Source organism: Oryx dammah, unplaced genomic scaffold (genome assembly GCF_014754425.2).
Source record: "Oryx dammah isolate SB20612 unplaced genomic scaffold, SCBI_Odam_1.1 HiC_scaffold_5, whole genome shotgun sequence".
Taxonomy (NCBI): domain Eukaryota; kingdom Metazoa; phylum Chordata; class Mammalia; order Artiodactyla; family Bovidae; genus Oryx; species Oryx dammah.
Genome location: NW_024070189.1, coordinates 96,016,942 through 96,031,290, shown reverse-complemented (window position 1 = coordinate 96,031,290; position 14,349 = coordinate 96,016,942). Strand labels below are relative to the sequence as shown.

The 14,349-nt window shown below is 46.4% G+C and overlaps 1 protein-coding gene across 1 annotated transcript in view; it reads right to left on the bottom strand.

Annotated features, from left to right (window-relative positions):
* LOC120864601 (mucin-16-like) overlaps nucleotides 1-14,349 on the bottom strand; it is a 109,588-nt gene that overhangs the window by 18,755 nt on the left and 76,484 nt on the right. The window contains 8 exon segments of the mRNA XM_040241643.1: nucleotides 730-765; nucleotides 2,608-2,780; nucleotides 5,942-6,087; nucleotides 6,090-6,229; nucleotides 8,941-8,976; nucleotides 10,741-10,913; nucleotides 11,783-11,850; nucleotides 11,942-12,066. Coding sequence (XP_040097577.1) covers nucleotides 730-765; nucleotides 2,608-2,780; nucleotides 5,942-6,087; nucleotides 6,090-6,229; nucleotides 8,941-8,976; nucleotides 10,741-10,913; nucleotides 11,783-11,850; nucleotides 11,942-12,066 — 897 coding nt within the window.

The window sequence follows — 14,349 nt, the reverse complement described above, 5'->3', positions numbered from 1 at the left end:
GAGGATAGACAGATGGAAGGGCAGAAATATGGACAGGCGGATGGGATACCTGGATGGATCAGAAGAAGAATGGACAAAAGGAGGATCAAAGAGAAGGAAGGATAAACACAAGGAAGAAAAGTTGAGAGATAGATGGAAGTGCAGAAGGAAAGAAGGAAAAATAGATGTATAGGCAGAAGGATGGTTGGATGGATGAATGGATAGATGGGTGGATGGATGGAAGGAAGAAAGGGAGGGAAGGGGGAAGGGAGGAAGAGGTCTGAGAACAGGTATAACTGGGAGGATAGAGGAAGGATTGGTGAAAAGATAGGTAAAGTGATCATTACAAGCGTGAATGGACAAATATGGCCAAACTGCTGAGTTTGGCTTTGAATTGTTGGTATAATCTTTGACACTATGACCCCTTCTGCCTCTCCTAGAGAAGATTTTGTTATCAGGAGGCAGAGACTACAAGGTCATTATATGACCTCAACCCTTATTACTGTAGAGAATGCTCGTTCAAATTTGTTCCTCCAACCCAGAAGGGTGTGTAAAATTTGGAAACCCAATACCATGGCTGTGGGTCCCAAAAAGAGACCAAGGACTCATCATCCTTTCTCCCACTGACACTTTGTCCACATTCAAGAGACGCAACCTGAGTTTGAGGCAAGCTCCCTTTGTCAGTGAGAAGAAAAGTTAGGCTCAAGACCACTGGAGGCCGAAATGGACAGTGGATGAAAAGATACCTACTTGTAGGAGGCTCGTCTGGACCACGTTCATTATAACCTGGATGTAAAAAAGCCACACGTTAAGGGAGGTGGAGGAACAAGCCCAGATAGCCCTCCCTGCCTTTGTCCACGTGGGGTTCCTTTCTGGATGCCATTCCTTCTGTACCAGGTGAGTATCTATGCATCTTCTAGGGTCAGACTCACATGTCATCTCCATGATTAAGGCTTTCCTGACCTTTGGATTAGAAATTAATTGTGGGACTTCCCTGGTGGTCCAATGATTAAGACTCCATGCTTCCAATGCAGGGGGTGCTGGTTTGATTGCTGGTTGGGGAACCAAGATCCCACATACTGCGCCGCATGGCCAAAAAGAAAAGAATAAAATGGGCATCATAAGGGACCAGGATGTCTCCCTGCCTACCTGATGGGGCAATGGTGATAAGAAAGTGTGAGCTGTCAAACTCTATTCCCAGGCGGGGGACAGACAAGAGAACCAGAGTATAATTTCAGTCAACTTCATCACAGCTGTGCACTGACCATCAGGGACCCCCTTAAGGGTCACCCTTTCAAATGCTGTTTCTTTCTGGATTTGACGCTCATTCCCAGTGTGTCTGAAGCTTGGACCTCCTAGATGTTCAGAATGCCTGCCTTCCTTCCTGGCTAGAGGCCCCATCCAAGAGAGAGGCCCATCCTGGTCAAAAGTGAGGAGTGGGACACAGGAAACTCTACTCAATACTCTGGAATGGTCTATATGGGAAAAGAATTTTTTAAAAAGTGGGCATATGTATATATAAAAAAAATAAGCAAAATTTTTAATCATTTCAGTTGCACATTTAAATAAGATGATGATGTTTTAAATCACTAAATAAAAGGAAGAAATAAAGGAGGTCAATGACTTAAAAAAAATTACCCCAAACTGATGTAGAATTTAGAATTAGATGCCATGTCATTTGTGAGTAGTGATGGTTTTGCTTCTTCCTTGCTGGTTTGTGTGTCTTCTGTTTCTTTTTCTTGTCTGATTGCTGTGGCCAGGAATTCCAATGCTATGCTGGGTACAGGTGGTGAGAGTGGGCATCCTTGCCTTGTTTCTGGTATTGGGGGAAGGGCTTTCAGCTCTTCACCATTGAGTGTGATGTTGGCTATGGGTTAGTCATAGATGGGTTTGTTGTGTTGGGATGTGTTCCCTCTGTACCACCTTTGATGGGGGCGCTTCAGTTGTGAATGGGCATTGAATTTTGTTGAGTCCCTTTTCTGTCTCTATGATCATAAATTGATCATGTGATTTTTATCCTTCCTTTGTTGGTATATTGCATTACATTGATTGATTTGTATATGTTGGACCATCTTTGTGTTCCTGGAATTGACCTTATTTAAGCATGATATATTAAAAAAGAAAGTAAGAAGTAGGGGAAAGGAGACAGATATGAGCTATTCTTTCCCTAAGTCTCCCCTAGAAAGATTTTTTTTTTGTGGCCATGCCCCTCAGCATGTGGGATCTTAGTTCCCTGACCAGGGATGGAACCCATACCCCCTGCATTGGAAGCATGGAGTCTTAACCACAGGAACACCAGAGAAGTCCCTAGAAAGATTCTTCTATGAGTTAAATGCATAGAATGGAGCACAATGTTGGATCCTGAAAACAGTCTTGTACCCTGACTCTGCCACTCTCAAGCCACACCCACTTGGGCAAATTGCATAATCTTTCAGAACCTCGGTTTCTTTGTCTCTAAAATGGGTTTGCTCAAGGACTGGCTTTGCAGGGTGGCAGTGTGAGTTCAGTGTGGAGTCAAGATTCACACCAGAGTCTGTCTCAAGGTTTTCCCTGGAGAACTGACTAGCTAATAGAGACTCTTCTGGAGTTAGGGTGTGGAGCCAGTGAGGTGGGCTGAGAGCCACTCACCATTGAGGTAGAGACTGTCCTTGTCCAGAGAATAGGGACCCAGCTGGGTGATGCCGTGGGTCTGTCTGCTCAGCTCATGGAACACCTGCTTGGCCAGCAGACCGGGGCCAGTGGGGGACTTCCGGTAGGTGCAGCGGATGTTCACACGTGTCTTGGCACCATTTTTCACAGACCTGCGGAAGGAGAGGTTGACCTTCGGGAGATGCAGTCCACTTGGTACTTTGCCTGTGGTCACCACACACACCTCACTTCCCGTGTTCCAGCCTTCTTGAACCGTTCTTAGTTTCTTCACCCAGTCATACTCTCTCACCCTAGGATCTTTGCACATGCAGTCACTTCTGCCTGTACGTTTCTCTCCTTCTTTCTTTACTTAGGTAATTTCCTGATCGTCCTTCAGGTTGCCACTTACACACTTCATCCTCCTCCTCCAAGAAGTCTCCCAGACTGGGTCAGGTTCCATTCAGGCCCCCACAATATCCCATGCTTGTCGAGTCACAACCCTGGTCATCTTCTATGTGAGCATATGTTATTTGTCCCTCTTCCCTCCAGATGGTGACCTCCATGAGGTCAGAGAATAGGACAGTCTAATTCACTTTTGTCATATGGAACCCCCCTGTACCTAGCACACTGCCTGCTCTGTGTAAAAACCCAAGGACTGCTGAATGGATTTTAAAATGTGGTTCATCCATCCAGTGGGATGTTATTTGGCCTTAAAAAATGAAGGAAATTATGGCAAAGGCTGCAGCACCGATGGACGTTGAGAACATTATGTTAAATGAATTAAGCCAGTCACACACACACAAATACTGTATAATGTACACTTCTATGAGGTACCCAGAGTTGTCAGGTTCGTAGAGACAGAAAATAGAATGGTGGTTGTCAACATTTAGGGGCAGATGGAAATGAGGAGCTGTTGTTTAATGTTTAATGGGCATAATTTCAGTTTTGTGAGTTCTGGAGCCTGGTCGCACAGCAATGTGAATGTACGTAACACCACTGAGCTACACGGGCTTCCCTGGTGGCTGCGCGGTTAAGAATCCACCTGTCAGTGCAGGAGATGCAGGTTCAACCCCTGGTTTGGAAAGATCCTCTGGAGAAGGAAATGGCAACCCACTCCAGTACTCTTGCCTAGGAAATCCCATGGGCAAAGGAACCTGGTGGGCTGTTGTCCATGGGGTCACAAAAGAGTTGGACATGACTTATCAACTAAACAACAATGATTGAACTTAAAAATCATTCAGATGTAAGTTTCATGTGATGTGTAGTTTACAATTAAAAAAATCAATTTGACATATGGTACATATTCATTTAATAGGAACTCTATGGAGAATCCCAAGGACAGCAGAGCCTGGCGGGCTGCTGTCTATGGGGTCGCACAGAGTCGGACACGACTGAAGCGACTTAGCAGCAGCAGCAGCAGCAGCATGGTAGGGAGAGATTAGAAGGGTTTAGAGTTGTTTAGCCCCTCAATCCCTTGACCTTTGATGAGACCAATCCTACAAAATGTGATACAATAGACCCTAAAAAAAGGTTCTTGCAAAACCAGCACTTCAAAAATGCACGCATGTTTACGTGGAATCGAGAGAGATGGTACTGATGAACCTATGTGCAGGGCAGCAATGGAGATGCAGACATAGACAGCAGACCGGTGGACACAGGGTGGGAAGGGGAGGGTGGGATGACTGAAGAGTAGCGTGGAAACATACACATTACAATAGGTGAAACAGATAGCCGGTGGACATTTGCTGCATGACTCAGGGAGCTCAAACCAGTGCTCTGTGACTACCTAGAAGGGACATATGTATACCTATATACATATGTATACCTATACCTATGCATGTAGACATATGTATACCTATACCTATATGTATACCTATACCTATATGTATACATATGTATGGCTGATTCATGTTGATGTATGGCAGAAACCAATGCAATATTGTAAAGCAATTATCCTTCAATTAAAAACAAACTTTTTTTTTTTAAAAAAATGCATGGCTGCAGTGGCATTTACACCTCCACAAACGCTGAGAAGAACTAGGTGTCTAGTGCTAAAGAAAGACATGCTACAAAAATGTTCCCATGACAAGAAAAAAAATGTACTTATGTTTTGATGGGTGTTAACTAAATGTATTGTGGTAATAATTATTTTACAATATACAAATATATCAAGTCATTATGTTGTACACTTTAAACTATTAATAATACAATGCTATATGTCAATTACAACTCAATAAAACTAGAAAAGATGAAAATAAAATGACACACAAAAGGAAGAAAGGAAAGAAAACATTCATCTTCCTTGAAAGGACAGTATAAATTCACGTGTGTGCGTGTGTGCTAAGTCGATTTAGTCGTGTCCGACTCTCCGCGACCCTATGGATCGCAGCCCGCCAGACTCCTCTGTCCATGGGATTTTCCAGGCAAGAATACTGGAGTGGGTTGCCATTTCCTGCTCCAGGGGATCTTCCCAACCCGGGGATTGAACCTGTGTCTCCTGCTTGGCAGGAGGACTCTTTACCACTGAGCCACCTGGAAAACTGTTCTCCCATTTCTATTTCTTTATGCTCTCACTGCCTTTGAGATCACTTTACTTAGATATTTATTCTGCTACTAGGTATCAGTTTTATTGACTAGATGTGGGCAGGTCTACTGCCTGCCACCCAGAGTACCACCTGCCTCAGAGGCTGTACCATCAGTGTCAGTTGAATGAAAATATGAATGAAAAGTGCTTCACCCATACCAACAGTTCACATACTGACCAGGAGAAGTGAGATTAACTGCTCAGTGGACACGGAGTTTCTGCTCAGGGTGATGAGAAATTTTGGGAGTAGACAGTGATGATATTAGCACACCACTGTGCATGTAATCAATATCACTGAATTGTACACTCAAAGATGGCTGCAAAGGCTAATTTTACATCGGTATTATTTATGTTATCGGGCTTCCCTAGTGGCTCAGTGGTAAAGAACCTGCCTGCCAAAGCACGAGACATGGGTTCCATCCCTGGGTCGGGAGGATCCCCTGGAGAAGGAAATGGCAACCCACTCCAGTAGTCTTGCCTGGAGAATCCCATGGACAAAGGAGCCTGGAGGGCCATGGTCCATGAGGTCACAAAGGAGTTGGACATGACTTAGAGACTAAAACAATGATAACAACAACAAACAAAATTATGTTATCACAATTAAAAAAATTAATAATGTAATGTGAAAAAAGTGGATGCAGAATAGGACCCTCCAAGGATAGCCTGCTGCCTCTGGGGGCAGCTCCCACAGCCAGGAGTCCACGTCTTTAGGTGGTGTGCCAGCGGCGGGGGTGGTGGGGGTGCTCTCACCTTAGGGAGATGACCCTGCAGCCCGCATACCGGGCACCCAGGCTGCTCCTCTGGAACAACGGGCTGAGCTGGAGAGGAAGGAGAGAGCCATTGGTGGTCACACCTGGGCGTCGGTCCACACGAGAGGCACAAGAGGGGTGAGTGGGGGAAGCAGGCATCTCACCAGGTGCTGCATGAGGGTGTCTGTGATGTTGAACTTGTGGGACCCTGGGTGGGCCATGTCTGCAGAGTAGCGCAGGTTGTCGATGGTGAAGTTCAGCGTGAAGGGCTCCTCACTGACCTCCCCAGCTACAGTAGGTAGAGAGAGAGTCCAGGCTCACTGGGAGCTTGGGTCCCAGCGTCCACCCAGGTGGGGCTTCCAAGGGTCCTATGTCTTCTTCCCAATCAATCTGAAGGTCACTTGCTGATGTGATGGCTCTAGCAACCAGTGAGGGTTAGCTTAATGATTTGGGGACTTATTTTTTGCACCCTGATGTAGGCGTGGAGGGCTCTGTGAAAACACTGGTGGCTTTGTCCTTTCCCAGGAGAAAAGGGCATTGATGACCCTAGACATCTGTCATAGTCTCTCTGCTCTCCAACTCTCTGTCTCTGTCTGTCTCTATGCACATATATTTATATTTAAATATAAATTTATAAGTGAATGTATACTATATAAACATGTAATTAAAATATTACATATTATGTAATATTTAAATAAATATACATATCTTCCCATATATATATATGTGTGTGTGTGTGTGTGTGTATATTTCTTTATCTTTCTTCTCCCCTTACACACAGGTGTGCCAATCTTTTATGCATTGGTTAAAAAACCCCAACAATCTAGCAGCTATAACCAACCTTTCAGCATCTCAGTGAACTGATGTGTAAGATAATATGACTCCTGCTTCAAAGGTTGTTATGAAGTTTCAACAAGTTAATTTTTGTAAGGCATTTAATAAGCACAGTGCTGGGAACAGATGGATCAATAGCTGGGGTGACGTGTACAGACCCCAGGAGAAGTGGAATAAATGAATGCATGATGCAAGTGAGACCAGAGACCCCTTGACTTGGCTCTAGACTAGATAAGCACAACAGGAGCTAAGTGATTAAGTGAAAACTCTTCTCTGGGATAAAAGTTTACTTCTCTCTCCTCCTTTCCCTCCACTCCTTTCTATGTATCACTACTTCCAGATTTCCTTCTGTTCACCTTTCCTTCCATCCTTCCATATTTCTTCCCAAACATTTGTCCTTTCTTCTTCCTTCTATCCTTTCTTCCTTTTTTTGACCTACCTATCCATACATCTGTCCTTTTAGCCTTCCTTTCCTCTATCTACCCACTTATCCATCCATCCGCTCATCCATCCTTCTTTCCTACCTCACTCTTTCCCTTCCTTCTTCCCGTTCTTCTCTCCTCCTATGATCTTTCTGTCCCTGTTTCCTTCATTCCCTGCTTCCTTCCATCCATCTTTCCTTGCTCCCTCTCTCCTTCCATCATTTCCTTTCTTCCATCCATCCATCCTCCTTTCATTCCATTCATTCCTATTTCCCTCCTCACATCTGTTTATACATCCTCCCTCCTTCCCTTCACTTTCCCTTCTTCCATTCATCTTTCTGCATTTCATCAGCTCATCCATCTTCTCTCTCTCTCTCCTTCCACTCATCACTTCTTTGATCAGTGACGGACCCAAGGACAGTTTGAGAGTGTTGAAACAACACCCTTCTAAGGCGAGGGTGAGTTTCCCTGATACGCTAATGGTAAAGAATCTGCCTTCCATGCAGGGGATGCAGGAGACGCGGGTTTGATCCCTGGGTTGGGAAGATCCCCTGGAGGAGAAAATGACCATCCACTCTGGTGTTCTTGCCGGCAAAGTCTCATGGACAGAGGAGGCTGGGGGGCTACAGTCCACGGGGCACAAAAAGCTAGACGTGACTTAGTGACTGAGAAAGACAAGGGCGGTAGATTCTTGAAAACCTACAGGGTTCTCATTGCAGGATTTGCTGGGAATGCATTTCAGTGAACACCTATTATGTCTGGTCCATGAACTAGAACATAATAGGTGTGCACCAAAAATCAGCATGTCTTTCGAGATAAACTCACTATAAATAGCAAGAAGTGACAACATGAGTTTTGGCATTGCATGAACTCTTGGTTTTCCTGTTTGTCTGCTGTGTAGCTTGGTATTCTGAGTCTGAGTTTCCTCACTGTAAAATGGAGCAAAATCACATGACTGCATGGAAAATTAAGGTATAGAGTGTATATACTTTAATGAATTGTTCCCCCATTCATATGTTGAAGCCCCAGTCTCAGTTCCTCAGAAGGTGACCAGAGACCTCCCTGGTGGTCCCGTGGCTAAAATTCCCAATGCGTGGGACCTGGGTTTGAGCCCTTGTCAGGGAACTAAGATCTCACATGCCAAAACTAGGAGTCTGCGTGCAGCAACTAAAAAACGATCCTGCATATGCAACTTAAAAAAAGCTCCTGAATGCCACAACTAAAGATCCTGCATGCCATAACCAGCATCCGAAGCAGTCACATAAATAAGTAAAATATTTTAAAAAGAGTGCCAAGGGCATGGTTTTAGGAGAATTAAAATGCAAGCCATATGAAGGTCCGAATATAGTGGGATAACGTTGTTTTTCAATCACTCAGTCATGTGACCCCATGGACTGTAACCCACCAGGCTCCTCTGTCCGTGGAATTCTCCAGCAAAGAACACTAGAGTGGGTTGCCATTTCCTTCTCCAGGGGATATTTCTGACCCAGGGATTGAATTCACGAGTCCTGCATTGTGGGTAGATTCTTCGCTGCTGAGCCACCAAGGAAGCCGGGTGGGAGAACACAAATGTGTCTAAAACCTCCTGGGTGGGAACTTCCCACCAGGATCCAGGAGAGAGAGAAGGGATGAGGTAGGGACCTTCCAGAAGCTTCCCTCATGGAGGACAGAGGGTGAAGAAGAAAAACTACTTTCCAATCGCAAAGTGGAGGCGGGCCAGGAAATCCAGGCAAGGCATACTCACTGGTGGTGGTGGTGGCCAGGGCTGCATAGGTGTAACCTGTGGAGAGAAGATGAGAGAAGCTGAATCAGCGCTGGGGTGAACATAAAAGATTAAGGGATAGATGGTGTTCGTCTCTTTCAGACTGTCATACAGAGTTAAGTAAGTCAAAAAGAGAAAAACAAATATTGTATATAAATGCATATATGGGGAGTCTAGCAAATGGCCCTGATAAACCTATTTGCAGGGCAGGAATAGAGACAGAGACATAGAGAAAGGACACATGGACACAGCAGGGAAGGACAGGGTGGGATGAATTGGGAGATTAGCATCGACGCCTATACACTGTGTGTGTGTGTTGAGTTGCTTCAGTCGCATCTGACTCTGTGTGACCCTACATGGACTGTAGCCCACCAGGTTCCTCTGCCCATGGGATTCTCCAGGCAAGAGTACTGGAGTGGGTTGCCATGCCCTCCTCCAGGAGATCTTCCTGACTCAGGGATTGAACCCACATCTCTTATGTCTTCTGCACTGGCAGGCAGGTTCTTTACCACTAGCGCCACCTGGGAAGCCCTTATATACTCTGCTGCTGCTGCTGCTGCTGCTAAGTCGCTTCAGCCGAGTCCGACTCTGTGCGACCCCATAGACAGCAGCCCACCAGGCTCCGCTGTTATATACTCTGCTATGTGTGAAATAGCTAGCTAGCAAGCTCCGAGAGTTGGCGATGGATAGGGAAGCCTGGAACGCTGCAGCCCACAGTGTTGCAAAGAGTCGGACATGACTGAGCAACTGAACTGAACTGGGAAGCCACTGTATAGCACAGGGAGTTCAACTCAGTGCTCTGTGATGACCTAGATGGGTGGGATGGGGGCAGGGTGGGAGCCTCAGGAAGGAGGAGGGGTATATATACTTATAGCTGATTCACATTGTTGTACAGCAGAAACTAACACAACATTGTAAAGCAATTACGTGCACGCATGCTCAGTTATGTCTGACTCTTTGTGACCCCATGGACTGTAGCCTGCCAGGCCCCTCCAGGATTTTACAGCCTTCCAGGCCCCTCTGGGATGTGCCAGGCCTCTATGGGATTTTACAGGTGAGAATACTGAAGTCCGTTGCCATTCCCTTCTCCAGGGAATCTTCCTGACCCAGGGATTGAAGCCTCTCTCCTGTACTTCCTGCACTGGCAGGCAGATTTTTTATCACTGAACCACCAGGGAAACCCCAATTTAAAAAAAAATGAAGGAACTTATTTCAAGGAAAAAATGAAAACGTGCTATTGAGAATTTGAAGCATTTTAATGGATTAATGTCATTATTGCTATTAGAACAATAAAATTAAGCAAAAGTAGTGGCTCAGACGGTAAAGAATCTGCCTGCAATGCAGGAGACCTGGGTTTGATCCCTGGGTCTGGAAGATCCCCTGAAGAAGGGAATGGCAACCCACTCCAGTATTCTTGCCTGGAGAATTCCATGGACAGAGGAGCCTGCAGTCCATGGAGTTGCAAAGAGTCGGACATGACTGAACGACAGACACTTTCACTTTCATACAAAAAATAAAATAAAAAATATTATACATAAAAAAAAAGATTAAAGAAGAGGGTGGATTTAGGGACCTATGTGAGGAAAGCAGAGAAGAAGAGGTGGTGGAGGGATGTTCAAGAAGAAGCAAGCAGGCAACAAGATTGGGCAGAACCAAGTTATTACCTCATCATAATGAAGACAACCCAGACCAGGAGAAAAAGATGGATCAGAGAGCCCTTTAGAAGAATGAAAACAATGGCAACTCAAGTCCCCCTCCTCTTGCGAGACCACGGACCCTCACCATTCACATAGAGGCTATTTCTGTCCAGACTGAAGGAGCCCAGTTGGGTGATGCCATCTGTCTCACGGCTCAGTTCCCAGTACAACTGCTGTTTGTTCAGTGCGGGTCTTGCAGGGTCAGAGTGGAGGCTGCAGACTACATTCACTCCAGTGGCTGCTCCCCTCTTTTCAGGCCTAGAGAAGAAAAGATGTAGGAACATGGAGTACTAAGGAGGAGTCTGTCTAGGTATGAAAGGGAGGAGGCTAAGGGAGATGCTGAAGGCATTAGCTTGGAAGCCTGCAGGGGTTCTCCTAAGTGTCTTTCATCTGAGACCAGTCCCTAGCAACTCAGGACAGAAAACATTTTAATTAGTTGCAGGGGCATTCCCTGGTGGTCCAGGGGTTAGGACTTGGTGCTTCCACTGCCCTGCTTGGGTTCAGTCTCTGGTGGAGGAACTAAAATCATGCATGCAATGTGACCAAAAAAAAAAAAAAAAAAAGAGGGGCTTCTCTGGTGATCCAGTGGTTAAGAATCTGCCTGCCAGTGCAGGGGCCATGGGTTTGATCCATGGTCTCGGAAGATCTCATGTGCTGCAGAGCAACAAAGCCTGTGTGCCACAAGAGCTGAAGTCAGCGCACCCTAGAGCCTGAGAAGTCACCACAGAGGGAAGCGTGCACCACAACCGGAGAGTAGCTAGCCACAACTAGGGAAAGCCCGCGCAGCAACACAGACCCAGCACCACCAAAAATAAATGAAAGCATAAATAAATCGATTTCTTTTAAAAAAGGAATTTGCAGACAGGAATTTGCACTGATTACCCTACTTCTTCGCTAAGGAGAGCTTTCATTTGAAACAAAATATCATACAGATTCTGTAAATAACAACATGATGCCTTGTTTCCAAGCATCGAGCATAGCACCATCTGGGCATGAAGAAGGCATGAGGGGTCATGGTGGGCACTGGAGCTCAGTACTTCCAGGGACATGCCTAGCCACTGAGTCCAGCGCCCAGTGCAAGAGGGGACCACTGACTGGATGAATCATTCCATCTGGGGGAGTCTCACCTGAGCAACTCCAGCCTGCAGCCAGCATAGAGGGGGCCAACACTGGTCTTACTGAGCAAGACCCTGAGCTGGTGGGGAAAGAGAGGGAGGTGAGCCGAAGGGATGAGAGGATACACAGGGACAAGGTGGACCTAACAGAGGCCGTCCAAGGGCTCTCACTTGGTGCTGTAAGATCCTTTCAGTGGCGCTGAACTTCAGAGAAGATGGGCGCCCCATGTCCTCCGTGTAGTGCATGTTGGTGACGGTGAAGTTCAGGGTGAAGGACACCAGGTGAAGGTCAGTGGCTGCAGCGGGGGAGGAAGAGAAGGATGTCCAGTTTGGGCCACAGTCATGGCCAAGTTTTCCTGGGAGACTGGGACTGACATACACACTGTGTGTGCTAAGTTGCTTCAGTCGTGTCTAATTCTTTGAGACCCTATGGGCCGTAGCCCACAAGAATCCTCTGTTCATGGGATTCTCCATGTAAGAATACTGGAGTGGGTTGCCATGCCCTCCTCCAGGAGATCTTCCTGACCCAGGGATCAAACCCACATCTCTTACATCTCCCTCATTGGCATGTGGGTTCTTTACCTCTAGGGCCACCTGGGAAGCCCATATATACACTACTGCACATAAAATAGATAATTAATGAGAACCAACTGTACAGTAGAGGGAACTCTACTCAAGGCACCAGAAGCAAATTAAGGAAAGCTGTAGGCTTCTCAAGCTGAAGGAGAGAACATTCTGGAATTGCCAAGACATCAGGAACCTTCATTCATTTATTCCGTGAGCACTTATTGAATACCTAGTGTGTGTGAGGTTCTGTGCTGGACTCTGCATGTCCATAGATGAATAGGGCATGGGACTTCCCTAGTGGGCATGGGACTTCTCTAGTGGTCTCGTCATTGAGATTCCACACTACCAATGCAGGGGGACCGGGTTCAATCCCTGGTCAGGAAACTAGATCTGGTGTGCCACAACTGAGAGTTCACATGCTACAACTAAGACTTGATGCAGCCAAATAAATCAAATATTAAAAAAAAGATGAATAGGGCAAAGTCTCTCAACGTGGCCTGTGGAGTGAGCAGGTCATTATGCTGCAGGGGAAGGTGGGGGTGGGGGATGGTGTGCAATTCCAGGATGGGCACCCAGCCAGTGACTGAGGAAAGATTCTTAGAGGAAGCATCATTTAAAGTGTAACCAAACCTATGAGTAAGAGTTAGGTGAATAGGAACAGAGCAAGTGTTAAGCAGAGAGAGCAGCGTGGCTATAGTCCTGGCAGGAGGGGAGAACAATTACACTCAGAATGAAGTGCATTGGCCATGGGGGAGTGTAGATGAGGGACTGGAGGGATCCTCTGAGCCCAGAAAACTGAGGCAAGTGGCTATGCGGGACAAGGGTCTGGACTCGATTTGTAGACCAGATGGGGCCATCCAAAGACTGTCCACAAGAGAGGAATTAGGGCTCCCCTGGTGGTCCAGTGGTTAAAAGTCCACCTGTCAATGCAGGGGACAGGAGTTTGATCACTTGCCCAGGAAGATTCCACGTGCCACAGAGCAAATAAGCCCATGCGCCTCAACTACTGAGCCTGTCTGCTGCAACTACCGAAGCCCGAGCACCTGAAGTCCGTGTTCCACAACAGAAGCCACTACAGTGAGAAGCCTGTGCACTGCAACTAGAGAGGAGCCCCTGCTCGCTGCAACTAGATCAAGCCTGCAAGTGGCAAGGAAGGCCCAGCACAGCCAAAAATAAGTAAATAAAATTGAGGAATTATATGGATAGAGGCTCACTGGGAGGGACACTGTGCTGCTGTGGGGAAAACTAGGAAGCCAGTGTGGAAACTACTGCAGTAGTCCACATGCTGGTGGCCCAAATAAAGATTAAGCAATGCAGATGCAGGGAAAGGAAAGACTCAAGACATTCCGAAAGGAGATGATTTTGTGATGGACGGATGTGGGTGGTGAGCAAGAGGGAGGGCTTAAGTTGGCACTCATGTCCCATGTGCCTTTGGTGATGGGGAGAAGGAACAAGTTTGGGAGAGGATGATGATGTGAAGGGTCAGAGACCAAGAGGTTGTGTGATGTCTGGCAGCTGGGTGGACCCAGGGTCAGGAGCTGCAGCGTGGTTGGGGCTGGATCAGGGTTTAGATTCTGAACAACTGGACCCTAAGCAGCCAGATGGCCCTTAAGATCCATGGAAATGGATGTGTTCACTCAGGGAAGGTATGCAATGAAGGAAGAAGTGATCTGGTGGGAATGATTTTGTAAAAATGGCTTGGGTACCAGTAAGAGCCTTCCTATCTGTAGGCTTGGAGGATGGAACCAGAGAAGACACGGGAAGAATGTGGAGGTCTCGGCAGCTGAGGAAAAAGACACCAGAAATGAAATTGAGAATGGTACAACTGTAAAGAAATAGTGGCATTGGTGGTGGTTCTAGTTATAAAAATGTGTCTCTTTTCAGTTCAGTTCAGTTCAGTCGCTCAGTTGTGGCTGACTCTTTGTGACCCCATGAACCGCAGCACGCCAGGACTCCCTGTCCATCACCAACTCCTGGAGTCCACCCAAACCCATGTCCATTGAGTCAGTGAT